General features: G+C 36.1%; 1 protein-coding gene across 2 annotated transcripts in view; it reads left to right on the top strand.

Moving 5' to 3' along the window:
* The first annotated feature begins 706 nt into the window (after window positions 1-706).
* LOC131169138 (villin-4-like) overlaps window positions 707-24,713 on the top strand; it is a 47,440-nt gene continuing 23,433 nt past the window's right edge. For both annotated transcript variants that reach the window (XR_009142511.1, XM_058131968.1), the window contains exons 1-14: window positions 707-988; window positions 3,013-3,134; window positions 3,344-3,443; window positions 5,364-5,432; window positions 5,526-5,762; window positions 5,859-6,036; window positions 6,126-6,258; window positions 6,451-6,613; window positions 6,714-6,861; window positions 7,491-7,591; window positions 8,398-8,553; window positions 10,149-10,217; window positions 10,303-10,371; window positions 10,492-10,629. Coding sequence is in view for 1 of the 2 variants with exons in the window: in XM_058131968.1 (XP_057987951.1) it covers window positions 3,079-3,134; window positions 3,344-3,443; window positions 5,364-5,432; window positions 5,526-5,762; window positions 5,859-6,036; window positions 6,126-6,258; window positions 6,451-6,613; window positions 6,714-6,861; window positions 7,491-7,591; window positions 8,398-8,553; window positions 10,149-10,217; window positions 10,303-10,371; window positions 10,492-10,629 (1,617 nt within the window). In the remaining variant the exon portion in view is untranslated. The remainder of the gene's footprint in view (window positions 989-3,012; window positions 3,135-3,343; window positions 3,444-5,363; window positions 5,433-5,525; window positions 5,763-5,858; window positions 6,037-6,125; window positions 6,259-6,450; window positions 6,614-6,713; window positions 6,862-7,490; window positions 7,592-8,397; window positions 8,554-10,148; window positions 10,218-10,302; window positions 10,372-10,491; window positions 10,630-24,713) is intronic.

Below are 24,713 nucleotides of genomic sequence, written 5' to 3' on the forward strand. Positions count from 1 at the left end.
TTCTTTTCCCTCCCTTTGCTCACACAACGGAAGTCAGCCTTCCTCCATCCATCACCAACCATAATACTATACACATTTTGTACCTTTTTATTTTCTTCTAATTATTCCTTCCATTATTATTGTTATTATTATTATTAAAAAAAATTCTTTAATACAATAAAATAATCCCTAATGAGATATACACATTCAAGACACAAACAAAGGAATCTCGATTACAGCAAGAATAATAACAAATTCTACTTGTAAAAGATTGATGAAGATGGACTTGTAAAGGTACCATCAACCTTTTTTCTTAAAAAAATTAGTCTTCTTTATACTGATTGCATCAAAACAGCAATGCACTGTTCGATTCACCTTTTTTTGATTTTTTTTTCTATTGAAACCAACTCAGAGGTAATCAAGGGTTTTGAATTTATATTATTATATTAATGATCTTCTTAATCTGATAATGTAAAATTTCCTTAAAATGGCCAAGAAATGCATCAATACAAACAACTGGAATTGACAAGAACAAGAAATCTACCTCAAGCAAAAATCTTTTTGATCTTTCAGTAGAAAATCCAGGTTTGCAATGGGATTTATCTCTTTATATTCTTGAATTAAATGGTAATTTATTATATAAATACAAATATAAATATTTTTAAATGCTAATAACAGTTCATGAGTTCTTGTGGGGTGGCCTTTTGTTGCCGTTAGTGATAAGCACGCCTGGCACTCATCATTCCCTCTCTGTCTTTCTCTGTCTCTCTATCTCTAGCTTTTTTCTCTCTAAACTTCATTTGCTATTCTTCTTATTCTTCTCCTTAGCCCCACTTCTCTCTCTCTCTCTCTCTCTCACCTTTTTCTTTCTCCCTGTGCCAGCTTTTCTTTGCCTCTGTTAGTCCAAGAAAATTAAAAGAGAAGGAGAAGAAACTCTTTCTCTCCTAATTTTGGTAATTAGATTGGATCTGGACTGCTTCTTTATTGTAGTATCTCCTTCAAATACCAGGTATTTCCATTTCAAGATTGAGAATTTGTACCTTTTTCGTTCACTTTTAATGTTTTTAACATATTGGTTTTGAAGTAAAGTTCGCATTGTTAAATCGAATGAAGTCATTACAGTGGACTGTTTGATGAGGTGGTGAAATTGAACGTGGGATATTCTTTTGCTAAATCCTAATATTGTTTTTTAATGGATTGCTATTGGAAGTAGCAAAATTTTATTCTTTATGGTTTTGTTTTGTTTGTTTTCGGTTGTGCTTGGTTGATCTGGGTTTTAGAAAGCTCTGGGTTTTTAGAAAACTCTTTTAGCAGTGAATTCTGATTGATCTGGGGTGTATTATCTTGATTTTGTCTTGAGATTTGGCTATGAGAGTCAATGGTGGGCAACTTGATCAAGCTGATATTCTGTTTTTTTTTTTTTTTTTAATGTGAATTTTAGTAAAGAATCGTACTTTTTGAGGTATATGGTGTTATCGGATTTCGATGTTTGGAAAACTGAAAATATCTGGTTTTTAGAATGTTGGATTTTCAATATGCGTTTAGTTCTTTTATAATTATTATTATTTATCATCTTTATCTTGCATACTTTCTGTTCTGATAATTAGCTGGTGTCTCAACTCAAGTGCTTTTTGGCTGTGACTTCTTCCACTGATTTTAGTTAACTGCATAGTCCTCTTTTCCAAGAATCATCTTTAGTGTATTCTGTGTGAAATTTGTCATTTTTTGGTCAGTTGCCCATCTTTACCCCAACATGTGCGTTTATAGAAATCTCAAGAATTGTATCTGATGAAATGTCCGACTTAGATAGGCAGAAAAGTTGTCAGGTTTAATGGGGATGACTGAACAAACAGATGGAAGATGGAACCAACTGGCAATCATTTGAGGCTAATTTCTGACTCCATGTTGTTGAATTGTGTTTTAATGTTATTCCATATTACTAAAACTATGCAGTTCTAGAATTGTAGTTTGTTTAGTGGTTGCATTATCTATCCAGTTGGATGTAGCGACTTTAGTGAGGAATTAATTCTGACTGTACTGAATCTGTCAGGGTACAGGTGAATAGTGTTTGCAGTTCTGTAGTTCACTAGTTCTATTTCTCATCTTTGAATGACAATTGTAATGTGCTGAAATCTCAGGCTTGGGGGCTGGGATGCAGGCATAGGAAAAAACTGGAGATGTGTGAGTGAAATTTGCAGCTGTAAAACTTTTGGAATGATGAGATTGAAGGAGATTTTAGACTAAGTTTTAGACTAAGTTGTAGAAAATTCTGATCATGAACTGTGAAATTGGCTGCAGAAATCTCAGCCTAGGAGGCTGAGATGCTGGAATAGGAAAAAAACTGGAGATTTGTGCGTAAAATTTGTAAGACTATAAAACTTTTGGAATGATGAGATTGAAATAGATTTTTAGACTAAGTTGTAGAAAATTATGATCATAAACTGTGAAATTGGCTGTGAAGCATTCCAATAAATTATACTCAGATTCTGAATTCTGGAATTATTTAAGAGACGTTCCCTCAGAATAGTAGTATGGTGCTTATCTGCTGCTGATGAGGATGTATGTATACATTCTGAAAGGACAGTTTAAGAGGTTTTTGCAAGTTTTAGTGAATGGCTTAAGGCAGTTTGGAACAAGTTTTCTATTGTGATATATAAATATGGGATGATACTGAGTTGTGTTACATGTGCCTATTAGTGGAGGTTCTTGTTTTTACCAGCCTACCCAGTTCAAACAATATTCTTATTTTACTGCGAAATTTAAGTTAGCATAACCATGAAGTCCTGATGATTTTTTTTTAGCTACTAGGTTTTAATTTGAAGTGTAGGCATGATGTACTAGTCATGTTCGACAGCTCTTACATTTGTGTTAGGTTCAACGATTTTTTTCCCTCTTAACTGAAAGTCACTGTGTATCAGCTTGTCTCCATTTTATAGAGTTATGGCCTGGAACTATTTGTTTATATGCTTCCTGCAGTAATTTATATATTATTTTGCATTCCATTTTTAAAATTTGTTGTCTGTTCTATTTCAGGGTACTCTTGTTTCCGTGTTCAAGCCAAAGTTTTGGAAATACAAATAATTGAACTGCAGAAGCAATATGGCTGTTTCCATGAGAGATCTTGATTCAGCTTTCCAAGGAGCTGGACAGAAGGCGTATCCTTGATGAAATATATATCATCTTTGTTGTATCATATTCATCAATGATTTAATATGCTGAATTTCTCTTCTTATAGTTTCAGTTGCTATGAAGGGTTGCATACAGTAGTTTCATAATAAATCAAAGGACTAGGTTTTTTTTGCTATTGCTGCTTTTAAGCTTTTATTGATCTCCTAATATAATACTTTCCTTGACCAATATATAGTGGACTTGAAATATGGCGGATTGAAAACTTTCGTCCTGTTCCTGTCCCAAAGTCTTCTTATGGGAAATTTTTCATGGGCGACTCTTATGTTGTTTTGAAGGTTAGTTGTGTGTTTACTGTCCATCTACTTTTTAATTGCATATATGCTCTGCTTGGATTTGAAAGAGATAGGTTTGATAACATCAACTAGATTGTTGGTCTTTATTTTGGTGATGGGACAATGACACTCATTCTCATGAGAATGAGTGTGGACACCAATTATATTTGTCATTGTGGAAGGTCTTAATGCTTTATGTGCGTTCATAAGTCTTTGGAAGAAAACCAACATCAAAGTTTAACTTGACTGCTAGGATTTTCTTACACATTTTTCTAGCAATATTTGAATTCCTACATCTTGATTTTTGTTGGAATATCACTTGTGGGAATAAGTTCCACATTAATAGTGCACGAGAAAATTAAAGGGTATATAAGTGTTGGCAAATTAAACCAAAATGGCTTTAGGCCATTTTGGTGACGGGGAGCTTAGTTTCCAGCCCAATTCAATGCGTGGCCTGTCAGTTTGATATTCACACTCTAGGGTCCATAATCCTTAACATGGTGTCAGAGCAAATCAGGGCCGGGTTTCAGTTTCAGTTCAATTTCTTGGTGTTGCAGCTGCATTTCAGTTTTAGATTTCAAGTGTCAACTAGATGTCCTGGTTGCAACTTGAGAGGGGAGTGTTGGAATAACACTTGTAGGAATAAGTCCCGCATCGGTAATTTATAAGAAAATTAAAGGGTATATAAGTGTTGGCAAACCAAACCAAAATGGCTTAGGCTATTTTGGTGATAGGAGCTTAGTTTCAAGTCCAATTCAATGTGTAGCTTGCCAGTTTAATATTCTCACTCCTGGCTACATAATTTTCAACAATTTCATGCTTTTATTGTATTTTTGCTGTTGCTTATGTTTTTGTTTTCCTTGTTTTTTTCATGCATCGAAAACAAAAAGGGGCAAATGTGAAACTGTGCTTTATTTTCTGATAAGTGATCTGATCTGTTCAAATATAATCTGTAATCCAAGTATGGTCCCAGTAATGCAAGTAGGAAGCGCACTCTGCAAAACTGATTGATGTGGCCAAGGAATTCAAGCAAATCATAGTCAAATACTCAAGAAGCTATGATTATGGTTTAGTTTTAATGTAGTTCATTGGGGAAATTATATAGTATTTTCTAGTTCGTTAGAGTTATACTTATTTGTTTATTTAAATATATTAGTTGTTGATCCTTTATTTAAGTCACAGGGATAATTTTGTAATTTCAGATATTCTGGAAAGATTTAGATTTCTATAGGAGTCTTTAATTAGAGTCCTTGTTGGTTAATGATTACTTTTTGGAGTCCAATCCTTCAAGTTCTAGTATACTCTCTGAGTCTATAAATACCTATATTATGTTATGCCATTATGTTAACACTTCTTGAAATTATGAAAATTTTGAAAATTTTATGTTATGCAATTATGTTAAATTACTTTTTGAGGTAAGGAGGAAGATGCCTAAAATTTCAGTGGGTGTTTTAGGTTTCAGGAGAACAACCCAAGCCTGTGTTATTGATCTTCTCTCTCTCTCTCTCTCTCTCTCTCTCTCTTTTTAAATAATTTATGCAGCTTTCGCTTCTATAAATTGTTAGCAGTGATATCAAAAGGCTCCATATTTTATTTGTTGGTCTCCAGCATTTTTACTGAAGCTTATCGATTGCAGTGTAAAATACTTTTTCTCACTTCACAATATACAAATTGGATAAATTTGTGGATGACATGTATATGGTTTCTATTGTGCTTTCTGGATATGTAAGCTATTAAAATTGACTATAATGAATCTTAAATTTAGTATTTTCTGTTTCTATCAATAAGATAAGTATTGTTCTATGGATGACTCAACACTTTACACTTATTTTTGGTTCAAAAGGTGATTGATATTTCTTTTGTCTGCTATCTATGAGTCCACAGTTTCATTAATATATGTTGATTCTTCTTTTCCCTGTTCAGACAACTGCCCTAAAAAGTGGTGCCTTACGCCACGATATTCATTATTGGCTGGGTAAAGATACCTCTCAGGTGACACTATTTTTCACATATTTTTTGTCTTTGTCAGTATTAGTGTCCTGTTCTTTGCTTTGAGTTGTGTGACCACAACTCTTTTAAAAATAGGATGAAGCAGGTTCTGCTGCCGTCAAAACAGTTGAGCTTGATGCAGCTCTTGGAGGTCGTGCTGTACAGTATCGTGAAGTACAGGGCCATGAAACAGAGAAGTTCCTATCTTATTTTAAACCATGTATCATACCTCAAGAAGGTGGGGTTGCATCTGGTTTCAAACATGCCGAGGCCAAAGAACACCAGACCCGCTTGTTTATTTGCAAAGGAAAACATGTTGTTCATGTAAAAGAGGCGAGTCTATTAGTTTACCTTTTCATTGATGAAGAATTACAATCATTATGTATATTTGTCTCTATTTTGATGTTTTATTTTTGGTGCTGGTGATAGGTTCCTTTTGCTCGATCCTCACTCAATCATGATGACATTTTTATTCTTGATACCAAGTCAAAAATTTTTCAATTTAATGGTTCGAATTCATCTATCCAAGAGAGAGCTAGAGCTTTGGAAGTAGTCCAGTACATTAAGGATACCTATCATGATGGAAAATGCGAGGTAGCTGCCATTGGTAAGTGGAGCATTATATTGGAAAGTCAAATATTATACTGGAATGGCTATTGCACTTTTTTCTAAATCTAATTATTTTCCATTTTACAGAGGATGGGAAGTTGATGGCTGATGCTGAAACTGGGGAATTCTGGGGTTTCTTTGGTGGTTTTGCTCCACTTCCTAGGAAAACAACCACTGATGACGATAAGACTGCTGATTCTCATCCTACTAAGCTGTTTTGGTAATGATCTGGTCTGTGGGTTTTCCCTTTGTTTTTTGTTCTAATTGTATGTTTCTCTATATCATATTAAATACCAAATTAGATAGCAATGCCAATGATTTTATATTCTGTATTTAATAAGTTTCATTTGAGATGAGAATAATCAGATCCCATGGTGGTGACACATTCTGACTGGCATGTTTTCCCTTCAAGTGTTGATAAGGGGAAGGCAGAACCTGTAGTTGCAGATTCTTTGACAAGGGAATTACTAGACACTAATAGGTGCTGTATTCTAGATTGTGGATTGGAAGTGTTTGTATGGATAGGGAGAAATACCTTACTCGATGAAAGAAAGGCTGCAAGTGGAGCTGCAGAGGTATCGCTTAGTCCTTTCATATTCACTATGGACATTTTATGATATTTACTTTAATGCAAATTCTCATTCATCCATGCTAATTGTTGATCTTGCTAATCAGGAGTTAGTCATTGGAGCTGATCGGCCAAATTCCCACATTATTCGTGTAATTGAGGGTTTTGAGACAGTGATATTCCGGTCAAAGTTTGAATCATGGCCGCAGACCACTAATGTAGCTGTGTCGGAGGATGGTAGAGGCAATGTTGCAGGTTGGTAAATCTATATTTTAGAGTTCTAATACTCTTGCTGATAGAGTTAGGAACACGCAAGAACATGCAATAAGAGGAAAGTATAATATTGATTTCACTGTAAATAATATCAGTATTACAATGAATCAAACCAGCAATACTCTAGCTCCTCTTCCTTCTGCTCAAAACAGAGAACATAAAAAGAGAATAAAAGAAACGGAAAAAATTCCCAAACTAGCTCAAGCTAGCCCAGCTATTGCTGAATTACAAGTTTAAAACCCAGAATGGCTATATCAGCTGAGATACTCTTATTTATAGTTGGAAATATACTCCAATGATGATTCAAGGGCCATGTGGATTGCCACCCGCAAATTCCTCCAACTGCATAACCTCCAATTGATTCCCTTCCAGCTGTCCTGTTCTATAATCATTCTTCTTCTTGTAATTCCTGCTGTAGTAAACTCTCAAAGGTTGTGGATTTCAGCCCATCATTCCTGACACATCAGTACTGCTCGTATCACTTGCATTTTGGTTTTCGTACCCAAGAATCTAACCATTATTTTGATTAATAATACTATATCTGGTGCTGGTATTTTTATCACTAACAGGTTGAAGTTATATTTAGTTCTTATTTTTTGGTGATTCTGCAGCACTTCTAAGACGGCAGGGGGTAAATGTCAAGGGCCTTGTGAAGGCTGCTCCGGCAAAGGAAGAACCTCAACCGTACATTGATGTCACAGGAAATCTGCAGGTGCTGTATGTATTTTCCCATTGCCAATAATTTATTCAACTTGGGATTCTAGGTTTTTAGGTGGCTGGTTCTCGATTTATTTTCCTCTTGATTTTACATCTTTATAATCATGCAATTAGTGGTGGAAAATCTTAAAAAGTTTACCCACAATTTACAGAAGGAAAATTTTAAACAAATAGGTCTAAGGGTTCTGTTTCTTAATTTTTTTTTCTACTAGGGCATATTTTTTTTGCTTTTGGATCCAATCCAATACAGTATCTGTCTGTTGCATCTCCTGTTTTTACCAGAATACCTGTATGTATATTGGTAGCAGTAGCAGATGTCATCTAAAAGACTTATGGAATACATCAAATAGAGTTCCAATGGAATTAATTTTGAAATCTGTAAATATAGTAGGAAAGTGAGAATTTGTGTGTTATGCTTCAGGAACATGACATTTTATTGGAAGTTTTCAAAAGATTCTAGAAACGTTTCTGAAATGTCAGAGAACCATACATCAATAAACAAATTATGAGAGATGTGCTACTTTTATGAATATATCAATGAGCAAATTTGTGCAAAAATAACCATAGAAATATGTTTTCTGTGAGTTTGATAAATGGTTACAGGTTCTGGTTTCTCTATATATGAAATGCTTCTTGACCATTTTGTAAATGCATCCTTGTGTTTTCAGTCTCTATAATCAATTATCTATGTTATCTGCTTCTCTGTCCATATGGAATATATTGTGATCGTTCTTCATAATCTGTCATATGTCTACATATTTGATCACGTTGCTAATTGCATCTCCAAGCTTGATTGCACAGGTTTGGCGTGTGGATGGCCAGGAAAAGGTTCTCCTTCAAGCTTCAGATCAGTCCAAATTTTACAATGGAGATTGCTATATTTTTCAGTATTCATATCCAGGAGAAGACAAGGATGAATATCTTATAGGAACATGGTTTGGGAAGAATAGTGTTGAGGTGAATTTCAAGCATTTTCTACTAACTTTGTTCCTTCCTCTGTCCTTCTCCCTGTTAATTATGCTCTCATATCCCCATTTGAAAGAGGCTTGACCAATAATGAGAGGGTTTGAAAGATTCTATGTTCACTCATTCCTCTGAATGGCTTGGGGGTTGGCTTGCCTGTGTGAGTAAAGAGGTGCTGCCATTAATACCTTAGGAAAATGTTACAAGAAAAAGTGGGGACATCAAGTGTCTACAATAGGGAGAACAGAGAAGCGAGTCATTAATACTTGTATTTTAGTATTTAAAATTATATATGGATTTCAAATTCATTGACTGCCTTATGACTATGACCTCTGGGTCTTACATATTTCTTTATGGTTATCTTTTGTATGCAAACACTGTTCTATTGTCTAGCACTAGGCAAATTTCAGCTATTCTCTACTTAACATGGTTTCTAAAGTGTAGCAGAGAAAAAGTAGATGGTAGAAATTTCACATACAAGGCTTGTATCTCTCTCTCCTTTTATGGACATGTTATTTGAACTAGAATAGTCTCAATGCAAATCTTTTTTACATTATCTTTTTATGTCTATTATCTTTGACATTGTTAGATATCGATCTGGACTTTTTGGCTTTTAGAGCACATGTGATTCATCTTACTCCTTAGTTTTGTTAGATATCAATCTTGATTTGTTGGAATGAAGATTTCACCATCTCTTCCCTTCTCTTACTATTGCAGAATAGGAAGATGATATTCCTAATACAATTTAGGAATTATATTCTATGTAAAAGTAGGAAATTTAAGAGTTCTATTCTTTTGGAATTTTATTCTTATTAGGTCTATTATTTATGGGTTTTATTATTTTCTAATTTATTTTGGTTTAATTTAGTATTTTTAATTAGGATTGAATTAGGGTTATAAAATCCTAATGTGATTGGGATTCCTAATTCTATAAATAAGACCTAGGGTTTCTATTGTTATTAGACAAGCTTTGTTATGACAATATCTATGAGATCAATAATATCTTGAGAATTAATTTTTTCTTTCCTTTTTTTTTTTCAAGAATTGGTCCTTGATTTCTCTTCTTCTTGGTTCTTTCCTTTTGTTTTCCATCACTTACTGTCTCTCTTACTCTTTTAGTAGGGCAATAACATATTTCATGTCTATGTCTAATTAGCTGGCTTCATAGGTGTAATGCCTTATTTTGTTTCCTTCTCTCACTGTCTGTGATCATTCTTTGGGCTCTCATGCAAATTGTGGGCTGTGAAAATTGGCAAAAAGATATATGGCACTTCTTGTGGCTAAATTGATGCTCATTCTTTAGCATGTAATGCAAATAGACCATAAATTTTTTAAGCATTAAGCTCAATTATATGTGGTCTAAACTTCCAATATACACATCAAATCATTGGGTTTGTATGTGTTGACTTTATTGGATAATAGCAGTAAAGAAACTAGCATCTGGTTCAGCGTAATGATTGACAAAATTGATACGTGGATTTCTCCTGCTCTCTATGTTATTTTATAAAACTGTAGAAGTATCAATATTTGAATGATGGTGTGTTTTTCTATTATTGTCTACTTATAACGCATTTCTTATTGATTTATAGGAGGAAAGAGCTGCTGCTATTTCACTAACAAGCAAGATGGTTGAATCATTGAAGTTTCTGCCTGCCCAGGTGGTTTATCTTGCCACTGATTTCTTTTGTCAAATTGATAAGATGTATTTTCTGGGAGCTCTTTCTGATCTTATTCTACAATTAGGCTCGATTGTATGAAGGAAATGAACCAATTCAGTTCTTTACAATCATGCAAAGCTTCATTGCTTTTAAGGTTTGTGGGCTTTTTAGATCTGCTGGAATGAGCTTTAAATAAGGGTTCATTCGTTGCTTATAGTTTAGCCTTGACCTTTTCCAAACTTACGATCAAATCAACTAATCTAATGTTTATCAGGGCGGTCTTAGCACTGGATACAAGAATTATATTGCGGAGAAGGAACTCCCAGATGACACATACAAGGAGAACGGTATTGCATTATTTCGAGTTCAGGGTTCTGGACCAGATAATATGCAGGCAATACAAGTTGAACCAGTATGTCATCCTCTTTTGTTATCACTAGTGGAACTTCTTTGTTATGTGATTTTAAATATTTAAGTTAGAACTCTTAGTTTACAATTAGGAAATTTTTACTATGAGTCTGATTGCTTATTTTAATACCAGCCAATTTTGCAAGCAGGATTGATGACTTTGATGTGCATGTGCATTCATGTCATCATTGGTATTGCATTGTGGTAGAAGTGACTCTGATTTTGTTGATACATTTCCTAATAAATGGAATCCCTGTTCTGACTTGTGTGCACTCTCCACTCTGGTCTGAGAGAGGACTGAAAAAAGGAAGTGATGAATTAGCTAAAAAATACCTTCACTCTTTGTTGACTTCAGTAAAATTTTACAACATTGTTAGAATGCCACGTCCTTGTGTGAAAAAGACGAAGGGGGTAAAAAGGATAAAACTTACATGGTCAAATCATTTTGCACCAGTAAATCTGGTTCCAGTGGTATTGTTGTACCTACAGCTTGACATCCTTGTTTGCAGAGAATCTGATTTGTTAGCTATCAAGTTTATGGAGTTAATGAGTGTAGAAAGAGATGATTCTCCTTAATTTCAATTAATCTGTATATGGGTATATATATACAATTAATTCCTATAATTGTGTTTTACTAATTAGGAAGAAATCCTAAATAAGAAATCCTAAATAGGAATACAGAATACAGAATATACAGAGAAATAATATAGTGATTGACTTTCCATAACACTCCCCCTCAAGTTGGAGCATAGATGTTAATCATGCCCAACTTGTTACAAATGTAGTCAATTCTAGCTCCATTCAGAGCTTTTATGAAAATATCTCTTAACTGCTCTCCAGTTTTGATGTGTCCTGTTGGGATGATCTGTTGTTGAATCTTTTCATGAATAAAGTGACAATCAATCTCAATATGTTTGGTCTGCTCATGAAACACTGGATTAGAAGCAATATGGAGAGCAGCTTGATTATCACACTACAATTTCGCAGGCAGGGAGGTCTTAAAACCTGTCTCATCTAGTAATTGAAGTATCCACATTACCTCACATACTGATTGTGCCATGGCTCTGTATTCGGATTTAGCACTAGATCGAGAAAGTACACTCTGCTTCTTGCTTCTCCAAGACACCAAATTTCCTTCAACAAAAGCGCAATATCCAGTAGTTGATCTCCTGTCAACCTTAGATCCAGCCCAGTCGGCATCTGAAAAACATTCAATATTCAAATGCCCATGATTACCATATAACAAACCTCTTCCTGGAGCGCCCTTCAGATAACACAAGATTTGTCCCAAGGCTTCCCAATGAGCAACAGTTGGGGAAGACATAAACTGACTTACCACACTAACGGCATAAGCAATGTCAGGACGAGTGACTGTAAGGTAGTTCAATTTTACTACCAATCTCCTGTATCTCTCTGGATCTTCAAACAACTCACTATCCCCTGCTAACAATTGTAAATTTGGAGTCATTGGTGCACTACAAGGCTTAGCACCTTATTTTCCTGTCTCTGTCAATAAATCGAGGACATATTTTCTTTGAGACAAGAAAATACCCTTCTTACTTCTCATAGCTTCAATACCCAAGAAATACTTTAACAATCTCAAGTCTTTGGTCTGAAACTGGTTTGGAGGAAGGTTTTAAGAGATAAAATACCTGAAGAGTCACTCCCAATGATGACAATATCATCCACATAGACTATCAGGAGAATTAGACCAGCCTCAGATTGCCTATAAAATACTGAGTGATTCACACTTATTCTTTTGCATACCAAATTCCTGTACAGCTTCACTGAATCTCCCAAACTAGGCCCTAGGACTTTGTTTCAAGACGTAAAGAAACTTCCGAAGCCTACAAACTTTACTCAACTCCCCCTGAGCAACAAACCCAGGTGGTTGCACCATATACACTTCCTCCTGAAGATCACCATGAAGGAAAGCATTCTTGATATCCAATCGGTGCAAGGGCCAATCATATGTAGCTTCTAAAGAGATAAACAAGCGAACAGAAGTAAGTTTAGCTATAGGAGAAAAAGTGTTAGAGTAATCAACCCCATATGTCTGAGCATATCCTTTTGCTACAAGGCGTGCTTTTAATCTAGCCACAGAACTATCAGGATTTACCTTTACTGTAAATACCCATTTGCAACCAATAGCTTTCTTACTGGTGGGCAAAGGCAACAGTTCCCATGTACCATTAGCATCTAAAGCCTCCATTTCCTCTTTCATATCAGCACACCAGCTAGAATGAGACAGTGCCTCACCAACAGTATTAGGGATAGGAACAGAGTCTAAAGAAGTAACAAAACACCGAGAACAAGAAGACAATTGATTATAAGAAATAAAAGAAGAGATAGGGTAAGTATATGAACGTTTACCTTTATAAAGAGCAATGGGTAAGTCTAGATCAGAATCAGTATGAGGTACAGGATCTCCCAACGAAGTAGCTGATGGAGGATCTGAGTCAGGAATCTCCAATCTCCTGGAATAAACATGAACAACAGGAGGTCGAGTAGGTCTAGAGATAGAAGGAACAGGCTGTGGGAGAGGACTAGACATTTGTTGGATAGTATATATTAAGAGATCATCCTCCTCCCCCTGACTCTCATGCACAGATGATTGAGGAAAAAATGGAGTGGACTCAAAAAATGTGACATCTGCAGAAACAAGATAACGATTAAGAGTAGGAGAGAAACAACGGTACCCTTTTTTGTAGCCGGGAGTACCCAAGGAAGACACATTTGAGAGACTTTGGATCCAATTTAGTAACCTGTGGACGAACATCATACACAAAACAGGTACAACAAAAAATACGGGGTTCAACGGGAAATAAAGATTTTGTAGGAAACAAAACAGTATAAGGAATATCCCCATTAAGGACAGAAGACGGCATACGATTGATCAAAAAACATGCCGTAGAAACCGCATCCGCCCAAAAGTGTTTAGGAACTTTCATATGAAAAAGAAGAGCACGAGTTACTCAAGAAGATGCCCATTTTTTCTTTCAGCCACACTATTTTGGGATGGGGTATCCACACAGGAAGACTGATGAATAATGTCATTTTGTGTCATATAAGACTGAAATTGTGCTGAAAAGTATTTTTTGGCATTGTCACTTCTTAATATGCGCATAGAAATATTAAATTGAGTTTTGATTTCATTACAAAAGGCACAAAAGATAGAAAACAACTCAGAACGATTCTTCATTAAATATAACTAGGTAACACGAGAGTAATTATCAACAAAAGTAACAAAATAACGAAATCCAGTTTTAGAAGTAACAGAACAAGGACCCTAAACATTATAATGAACTAACTCAAAAGGGGATGAAGCCCGTTTATTGACTCTAGACACAGAAGGCAAATGATGATGTTTTGCAAATCGACACGACTTACATTCTAGTACTAATAAAAACTGAAACTGAGGACACAGCTTCTTCATGGTAGACAAAGAAGGATGGCCCAATCTACAATGAGCTTCAAGAGGTGTTAAGGTACTGGAGCAAACAGGCGACCGCGGTACATGATTTTCCAGAATGTAGAGACCACCTGACTCACGTCCTCTACCAATAATCTGCTTCGTCGTAAGATCCTGAAACAAACACTGATCAGGAAAAAAGGAAACAGAACAATTTAAGGTACGAGTAAATTTACTAACAGAAAGTATATTAAAAGAGAATTTGGTAGACACAAAATAGATGACAAAGAAATCGACGAAGTCGGGTTCGCAGTTTCAGAACCCATGACACAAGAAGTAGAATCATCAGCTAAAAAGCAAATGGAAGACTAGAATTACCTGTCATATGATCTGTCGCACCAGAATCAATAACCCATTTGGATGAGGAAGACATAAGGCATGTAGTGGATTTACCTGACTCAGCGATCGCAGTGACAGGGGAACTGGTAGGCTTTAGAGATGCCTGATACTGGGAAAACTGTGCAAAATCCTCTGCAGATACCAAAATAGTTTTCTCAGAGGAAGATACTGTAGAATCTTTTGCTGCCATATTTGCCATCTGTTATCTCTGATTTTTCCTCTGAAGTTGCGGACAATTATATTTTGTATGGTCAGGCTCATGGCAATAATAACAAATGACTCCTCTTGAGTCCTGATTAGAACTAGCCTCTCCATTACGCTAATTACTTTTGTTGCCTATAATTCTTCCTCTACTTCCTTTTCTATTACCCTGTTGTCCATTTGGATTACGGCTAATAAGAGCACTACTGGCAGGCTGTGAAGATTGGGTACTCTCTGTACGAAGGACCCGTGTGAACGTTTCATGCAAAGAGGAAATCTCAGAACTGGAGAGAATCTGAGATTTAGCAGTCTCATACTCTGAAGGAAGGCCTGCAAGAAAACTCATAATAGCCAGTTGCTCCCGTTGGGCCTGCTGAACTTTCACATCAGGACTAAAAGGCAATAATACATTAAATTCCTCATATACCTGTTTAAAATCCATAAAATAAGCCGTGAGAGACTTATCATCTTTCTCAGCACTGTAGAATGCCTTACAAATATCATAAATACGGGAGATATTCCCTTTACCAGAATACAGAAAATCTAAGTAATCCATCAATTCCGTAATAAATTCACAGTGATTAATTAAACTAATTACCTCACTGTGAATCGAGTTCTGAAGCTGCAAAAACAATCGAGCATCCTCCCTTAGCCAAGTTGTCGTGTATCATCCGTAGGTGGATCTTTAGTAAGGTGATCATCCTTATCAATGCTACGCAAATAGATCCTAATAGTCTTACTCCACTCCAGGTAATTCGAACTATTAAGTTTGTGTTCCGTGATCTTAGTCATCACCGGAATCACATCAGAAATAACATTCTTATTGTTTGCCATTTGTTTAGACAAAGAAAACTGACCAAAACGCTAATCCAAAGTGCTTACAGCAGCAAAATAACCCAAAATCACAAATTAAGCAAATACCGAAATAGGATCTGAGAGCCAAACCTCAGAAGTCCTTTAATGGTGTACTAGATTAGGCAACAGCACACAGTAGTGGAATGAGGGGGTTGAGGCGACGCCGGCGATGTTGATCGGAGTCAAAACGGTCCGTCGGCGGCCAAGGTCTCTCCTGAGCTGGGTGGTGAGAACAAATAGTCACCCTATAGATGAATTGCTCTGATACCATGTAGAAAGAGATGATTCTCCTTAATTTCAATTAATCTGTACATGGGTATATATATACAATTGATTCCTATAATTGTGTTCTCCTAATTAGAAAGAAATCCTAAATAAGAAATCCTAAATAGGAATACAGAATACAGAATATACAGAGAAATAATATAGTGATTTGACTTTCCATAACAATGAGGATAGATTGGACATGTTGGACCTGTCTTGTCCTTAACAAAATATTTAGTTCCCTTCTTGTTAAGTTTGTTAGATAATCTTAATGTTATGATTTATCTATACCATATCTGATACGAAAACATGCATTTGGTCATCATTTTCCACCTTAAGTTTACCAAAATTAACCCATGAAATTTTGTTAATTGTAAGCAGAAAGTGAACCATTATTGGTCTATAACGCACAATCTACTACCTGTAACTACTTTAAAATTCACTCTTACAGATGGTTTCCCTTGGATCATGCATGATGCACTCACATTATGGCTGAATAGTTCTTATAAAAGACATGCACTTTATTTGTTGGCTCACTTGGGATAACCAAAAGAGGGATTAGATTACGTTATGCCCCAAGTTTGATCTTTTAAACATAGTAGCTGAGTTATATTCTTTACAGATGCTTGCAAGGGTTTTAAGTCAAGTATAACTAAAACTAGTATATGCTTTCAATGGAAGGGGAAGTGATTGGAGTGAGCCTACATGGTGTAGAGGTCTTAGAAAGCACAACTTAGTGATTGGAGTGCTTAGTTGAACTAGGGGAGAACATTCGGTCGGTTCGGTTCGGAACCGAACCGAATACGAAAAACCAAAAAATCGAATCACTTAAAAATGTAAATCGAACCGAACCGATTACCTAAGGATAAAAAATCGAACCAAACCGAAAACCGAATATATTAAAAATTTCAAACTGAACCAAATCGACAGAACTAAAAAACCGAACCAATTGAACCAAAATGGCTTAGTTCGGTTCGGTTTTTTGGTTTACACCGAAAACTGCACACCCCTAAGTTGAACTGTGCACACTTCGGTTATAGGTGAATTCAACATAGGCCAAGCATTCATCCGAACTCGTTGAATTCTTTTTCATGACAGTTCTTAGCAAGATAGATAGAGTTCTGTTTACCACCTCCATTTGCCCATCTGTTTGAGGATGACGGGCTGTGCTAAAGAGGAGGCGAGTTCCAAGCTTCTTTCATAAAGTCTTCCAAAAATAGCTTAGGAACTTGGCATCACGAACTGAAACAATGCTGCTTGGAATGCCATGCTACGTAACAATTTCTTTAAAGAAAAGGTTACCAACAAGAGAAGCATTATCAGTTTTATGGCAAGGAACAAAATGAGCCATCTTAAAAAATCGGTCAATAACAACTAATATGGAATCTTTGCTCTTTTGAGTTCTTGGCAAGCCAAGCATTAAATCCATGCTCACATATTCCCAAGGGTGATTAGGAACTGGAAGAGGCATACACAGCCCTTGCGCCATCTCCTTGCAAAGCCTTTTTGCACGCCACACATTTCTCCACTACCTTGTGCACATCTTTCATCATACTTGGCCAATAGAAATGCTCCTTTAAGGCTTTCAAAGTGTTCTTTTCACCAAAATGGCCAGCAAGACCAACTCCATGTGCCTCCCTTACCAACAATTCTCTGATAAAATAGTTGGGAATACGCAACTTTCCCATATTAAAGAGGTAGCCATCATGTTGCTAGAATCCCTGAAAGGCTTTCTTTTTGCAAGAATCATAAATAGAAGAAAAGTCATTATCTGACTTATATTGCTCAATCATTAATTCAAATCCCAACAGCTTAGTATTTAGCAAAGAGATTAAGGCATACCTCCTAGATAATGCATCGGCCACAATATTGGAGTGTTCCTTCTTATACTTGATCACATATGGGAATGATTCAAGAAACTCTACCCATTTGGCATGCCGCTTGTTCAGCTTACTTTGTCCTTTTAGGTGCTTCAAGGACTCATGGTTTGTGTGGATAACAAACTCTCTTGGCAAGAGTTAGTGTTGCTAAGTCTCCAAGGCACGAACAAGAGTATAAAACTCTGTCATAGGTTGAGTAGTTCAAACTAGCTCCATTCAACTTTTCATTGAAATAAGCTATGGGACGTCCTTCTTGCATTAGAACAGCCCCGATTCCCTTGTTGGAAGCATCGCATTCTTCCTCAAAAGGTTTTTGAAAAATCCGGCAATGCAAGTATTGGAGTAGATGTCAGTTTGGCTTTGATGAGTTCAAAGCTCCTTTGGGCAGCTTTACTCCAATTAAATTTCCCTTCCTTCTTTAAGCATTCGGTTATGGGGGCCATAATGGTGCTGAAATTCTTTACAAACCTTCTATAGAAAGAGGCTAGGCCATGAAAGCTTCTCACCTCCGAGATGGTAGTTGGTACTGGCCATTCTTGTGTTGCTTGCACTTTCTCTTTATTCACCTCCACGTCATGTTTGGATACCACAAAGTCAAGGAATATGACTTGATCATGGCAAAAAGTGCACTTTTTGATGTTCACATGCAACTTTTCTTGGCGTAAAATTTCAAAAATAGCCCTTAGATGCTTGAGATGATCAAAACTCCTGCTATAAATCAGAATATTATCAAAATAAACAACCACACATTTGCCAATGAAGTGGGGAAGTACATGGTTCATTAGTCTCATAAAAATGTTAGGAGCATTGGAAAGGCCAAAAGGCATGACCCTCCACTCATACAACCCAAACTTTGTTTTAAAGGCGGTTTTTCATTCATCTCCCTCCATTCGAATCTGATAGTAACCGCTCTTCAAATCAACTTTTGAAAAGACAACAGCACTGTGTAATTCATCAAGCATATCATCAAGTCTAGGAATGAGATAGCAATACTTTACAGTGATTTTGTTGAGGGCCCTACTATCAATATACATGCACATGGAACCGTCATTTTTGGGCACTAACAAAGCTGGAACAGAATATGGGCTTATGGATTCACGAACATAGACCCTTTTCGATAGCTACATGGCTTGCTTTGTGCAACTCCTTAGCCTCTTCCAGATTGCTTCTGTAGGCTGGTCTATTTGGTAATGCCGCACCAGGAATTAAATCAATCTGATGCTTAATGCCACAAAGGGGAGGTAGTCCCTCTGGCATCTCTTCAGGAAAAACATCTCTAAATTCTTCCAATGGTTTGGCCACCATGGGAGGAACTTCAATGTGGTTAGATTCCAGCAATTCTTTAACAATAAGCACAAAAATAAAATTGTGGTTAGTGATAGCCTTCAAAACATCCCCCTTGTTGTGGAACAGACTCTCCTTTTCTTTGTTGCTAATCAGTTGCTCTTGATGTATTTGTTGGGGACTAAGAGGGGCTAATACAATTCTTTTCCCATTTTTAATAAAGAATAAGTATTTTTAAAACCATCATGCATAGCCCTTCTATCAAATTGCCATGGCCTCCCTAACAACAAAATGACTAGCATTCATAGGCACAATGTCACACATAACTTCATCTTTATACTTGCTTATGGAGAAAGGAACAACTACTTGCTTAGTCACCTTAACATCACTATCATCATTTAGCCATTGCAATTTATAAGGATAAGGATGCACTAAGGTGGGCCGATTAAGTTTCTCAACTAAGGTAGTAGAAACAACATTAGTACAGCGACTACCATCAATAATGACATTACATACCTTATTGAGAATAGTGCATCTAGCATGGAAGATTTTCTCTCTTTGCTCTTCCCCTTTTGTTGCATGTGCACTTAAGGTTCTTTTAACCACTAATATCTCCCTAACATTAGCATACTTTACTTCCTCATCATCATATGTTTCATGATTCTTTTCCTCTTCGCAAGTCTCATCTTCACTCTCTAGCTCTCATTGGGCTTCCCTCAACACCATTACTCTCTTGTTGGGACATTCTAAAGCAATGTGTCCATGTCCAAGTCACTTGAAGCATTTTATGTCTCTTCTTCTTTTGGGAGGGGCTAGATCTATTTCCTTCTCCTTGCCCTTGCTCACGCCAATTGGTGCTTTGCTAAAGCTCTCCCCTTTATCATGCTTCTTCACGCCACCTTTGTCACTAGTAAGAGGAGTGCTAGTTAGAAGGTTTTGTGAATGTTTTGGTAGTAGGGCCCTTGTATCCACCCTTCTTTCTTTGCCATTCAACCTTAATGGCAAGTTTGATCACATCTTGCAAAAACACATATGGTTGCAATTCAACAGTATTAGCAATTTCATAATTCAAACCACCAAGAAAACGGACAATGGTTTGTTCTTGTGGTTCCCCTACATCATATCTCAACATCAACATCTCAAATTCTTTAACATAGTTTTCCTCACACATTCTACCTTGGCACAAACTTTGGAGTTTGATATGCAACTCCTGTTTGTAATATTCAGGTACAAATCGCTTTTCCATGATTCTTTTCATCTCACGCCAAGTTTGTACATCATCAAGCCCATCCTTACGCCTTTGAGCCTCTATGTTCTCCCACCATAAGTTTGCATAATCAACAAACTCAATGGCAGCAAATTTGCACTTTTTTGCTTCACTATACCCCTGGTACTCAAAGATTTTGTCAACTCTTTGTACCCATTCTAGGTACTCTTCAGGTGAGTTGGTACCTGGAAAGGTTGGGATCTTCATTTTGATGTTGTCTCTTTGCCCATGTGGACGCCTAGGAAGGTGTTGGTCATAAGCACCTTCTTCAACTCCAGGTTCTTCATCATCATCATCATCATCATCACCACACCCTTGTTGCCTAGGACCATTGCACCCTCTGTTGCTGGGGTGCAACTAGTCTTGCCAAAGCTTGTGTGATCTGAGCAATTAGCTCTTGCATTGCATTCTGCTGTCTTCCAGGTTTCAGCATATGTGCTTGATCCAATGTGAGACCTCTTGGAATTAGTGGAGGCACCTCTCCTTCATCAGACATGTTGCTACTACAATCAAACTCACTAAGTGTTTCACTAGGTTAAAGGACAGGTTGGTTCACTATCTCATGTGTTCGCACTCCAAAGGCTTCAAAGTGCTGCTTAACTAAGGCTTTGATACCAAACTGATATGCCTTGTGAAAGAGAGAATGAAATTGATTAGTTATGAAAGATAAAAAATTCTGCTGGAATGAATCAAGGAACAAGAATAAGCCAAAATTAAGCAATATAATGCCCAAATCAACTTCAACAGAAAAAAGAAAGGAATTCTTTTTGGTATTTTATAATTTAAGATGCAACAGTAATAAAGGACAAAAATAAGAGGATAACTATGAAATGTAAACTTTGATTAGAGTAATTTTGCCACAAAGAATACAATCCCAATGAAGACGCCACACAAGGAACTCTTGTAATAAGTCAAAACTTCGCCACAAACAAATAATGTTTGATAAGAAAGAAGAAGCAACACTTGCTATTGTGATTAAAACTCAGAATGCTTTGAGCTTACAAGAGTTAGCCTTTATATAGGTTGATTACAAGCACTATAAAGGAAAGATAGCAAGGTTACTAAATAAGAAGTTTGAATAGTCTTCTAAACAAGGAATAATGTTGAATATTTGGAAAAAATACTTCATAAATCTGCCCATATAGTGATGCACGAATTTGAGGAGATTTGGTGACTTTTCAAACTTATTTCCTTCATTATTTGAAAGATATTTCAATCTCCTTTTGATTTCTTTGACTTGGTCAATTCCAAACAGCAAATGGGGGCCTCTTACACACACATGGGCTTGTTTTCTTCATACTCAGCCCATTATCTTTATTTTAACTTAAGCCCAAACATTTTAACATGCCCTAACACACATGCCCCATGGACTTGCCAAGTGCAGCCAAACTTTTTTAATTCTGAATACAACCAAGCAAAGTGATGAGCTTACTCTTGGACTTGGTCAACGGGCCCTCGTGTGTCATGTCACTATGTGGCACATCATTATATGAAGAGAGGGGGAAGTGAGGAGGATGGCAATCAAAGAATTACAGTACGACGGTGTGAAGTGGAGAAATGTGATAGAGGTCCTATATGATCACAAAATACTTTCAAAGTTGAAGGGAAAGTTCTATAAAATTGCAATTCGGCCAACTTTATGTGGTAATGGAAACATGTTCACAAGATTAGTGTAGCGGAAATAAGGCCTTTACGATGGATATACAAAATATAAGGATGGATAGGATAAGAATATATACATTTGTAGGAAGTTGGAAGTTAACTCTTTTTGAGGAAAAGTTAAGGAGAAGGCGGGTGTGGTGTGTTTGAGGTGATTTGTGCATTTGCATCGTGGACCAAAAAATTCACCTGTACAAAAAGTTGGGCACATTGAAGCATTCCCCGATGCCACTATCCCATTATTGGCATCTATAACAGCTGTTACACTCGTTACTTAACGATACTTGATCGTTATTTATCGTTAAATAATGGTAAACGTCCATTACTCATGGGGCCTTATTTTTTATTTTATTTTATTTTTTTTGGTCTAGATAGAGGCAACAACTCATTTCATTGTTTTATTTCTAGTTTCTAAGGGTTAAACTTCTATGTCTCAAATTTTCTTAACTTTGCATCTTAAATTTTTTGTCCTTTTACAAATCTTTTACTTTTTAAGCTAAGATCATCAATGTTTATTTGAAGTGAAGGAGAGCAATTTGCATCCATATCTTGCAAAGGGTGAGTTATTTGTTTTTGTTTTTGGTGGTAATAAAGTTAGTTCTTTACTAACTAAATAGTTATTTTTATTTTAAAATGATTAATGCTAATGATGCTTAAGAATGATGAATTTATTAACTTTGTTTGATGTATTTATGCTTATTATTTAGTTGTATATCTTAGTTTTACTTGTATCTTTACATATCTATGCATTTCATGAACATTGCAAGTTTTTCTCCCCAAAAAAAAATTGCATAGCGATAGGCCATTATTGTCATGTTACATTCTGCAATGCAGCTATAGCCACGATTTAAATCCATGCATTGAAGTTATAAGAGATAAGAAAATGAAGGCAAATAATGTCGGGGAAGTAGTGAGAGATGATTTAGTGACCGTAGATTTTTCTAAAGATATAGGTCCTTATAACTGAGTTGAGATTTAGTTCTAATTGAGTTGATCTAGTTGATCCAATTATAGCTCACCAACACTTCTAGCAACTCATAAATGTTTTGCAATTCTTAACAAGTATCATGTACAAGAAATATAATGATTTTAATCAAGAAAAATACTCATGATAGTTAATTGACATTGGAGCATAATAATGGTGACAAGATTTTTTTGGAAAGTTATGGCTTGCAACTTTAAAAATCCAAGTGATTTTCCTTATGAAATTTCCTTTCTCATAAAAGGCAATTTTAAGGTGTCGAGAAATATTCATTTCCTAAAAAATTTGTCATTAATTGTTGACTATTTGTAACAATTGACTATTGTCAAACCTATATTGGGATTAGTCAACTGACCATTGATTGTTGAATTTGAAAATCTCAAGGCTATATATCAAGCAACGTGCCATGCCGACGTCCGGGTGTGGTGTTAAATGAGCAAGGGTTCCCACATCATGGACGGTTGTGATTAAATAAGTTAGTCCATAGGATAGATAGTAGAACAGATGGTACAATAGAATACTAGATAGGCATAGAGAACAATAGAAGATATCATAAAAGGAGATCAATTAGGAAGGAACATGATAGGAGGAGAATCAGGGTTGGTACTTGGAATATTGGATCACTTACAGGAAAATTAATGGAGTTTGTGGATACCTTGGAAAGGAGAAGGGTGAATATTGCTTGCATTCAGGAGACAAAATGGATAAGAGAGAAAAGTAAGAAAGTGGGTAATTTAGGATACAAACTGTGGTTTACCGGAAAGGAGAGAAATAAGAACGGTGTGGGCATAATCATAGACGAGACGTTGAAAGATGCCGTAATAGCTGTGAAAAGAGTAGGAGATAGAATTATACTAGTAAAGCTAGTACTAGAAGGAGAAACAATAAATGTAGTTAGTGCTTATGCCCCACAAATCAAACTAGATAGTGAGAGTAAACAAAGATTTTGGGAAGATATGGATGATCTAAAGCAAAGCATACCGAATGAAGAGAATGTTTTCATCGGTAGAGATTTGAATGGACATGTAGGAAGTGATAAGCAATGTTATGAGAATGTTCATGGAGGTTTTGAATTTGGCAATCGAAATGAGGAGAGAGAAAGCATTCAATGGCATACGACCTAATACTAGCAAATTCCTACTTTATAAAAAGAGAATTACATTTAGTGACTTTCAAAAGTGAGCAACATAGAAGTCAAAATGACTTCCTCTTAACCAGGAAGATAAATAGAGCTCTATGCAAGGATTGTAAGGTCATTCCGGGAGAGGCTTTAATAAGTCATCATTGGTTAGTGGTCTTGGTTGTTAAGTTTAGGAACAATTCAAGTAAGGTTAGAAGAAATAGTGTAGCTCGAACAAAGTGGTGGGAGTTTAAAGGAGTAAAGCAAGTGAAGTTCAAAAATGAGCTTCTCGAGTCCGAAGTATGGAAGCTAGATATGGAGGCCAATGATATGCGGATACAGATGGCATTAAAGATTAGAGAAGTAGCAAGAAAAGTACTTGGAGAGTCTACAGGACATGAACCACCCTCAAAAGAGAGATGGTGGTGGAATGAGGAAGTACAAAAGGTAGTGAAGAGAAAGAGAGAATGGTATAAGAAATTACCTAATTGTGATAATAATAAGGCATATGAACAGTACAAGATAGCAAAGAAAGAAGCAAAAAATGCAGTTAGTCAAGCAAGAGTGCAGGCCTTTGAAAAGTTATATGAAAAACTTGGATCTAAAGAAGGGGAGAAAGATATTTATATATTAGCAAGGAGAAGAGAAAAGAAATGTCAAGATCTCAATCAAGTTAGTTGCATTAAGGATAAAGAAGGAAAAGTGTTGGTGAAAGATGAGGACATTAAAGAAAGATGGAGAAATTATTTTGATGATCTCTTTAAT

Source organism: Hevea brasiliensis, chromosome 13 (genome assembly GCF_030052815.1).
Source record: "Hevea brasiliensis isolate MT/VB/25A 57/8 chromosome 13, ASM3005281v1, whole genome shotgun sequence".
NCBI lineage: Eukaryota > Viridiplantae > Streptophyta > Magnoliopsida > Malpighiales > Euphorbiaceae > Hevea > Hevea brasiliensis.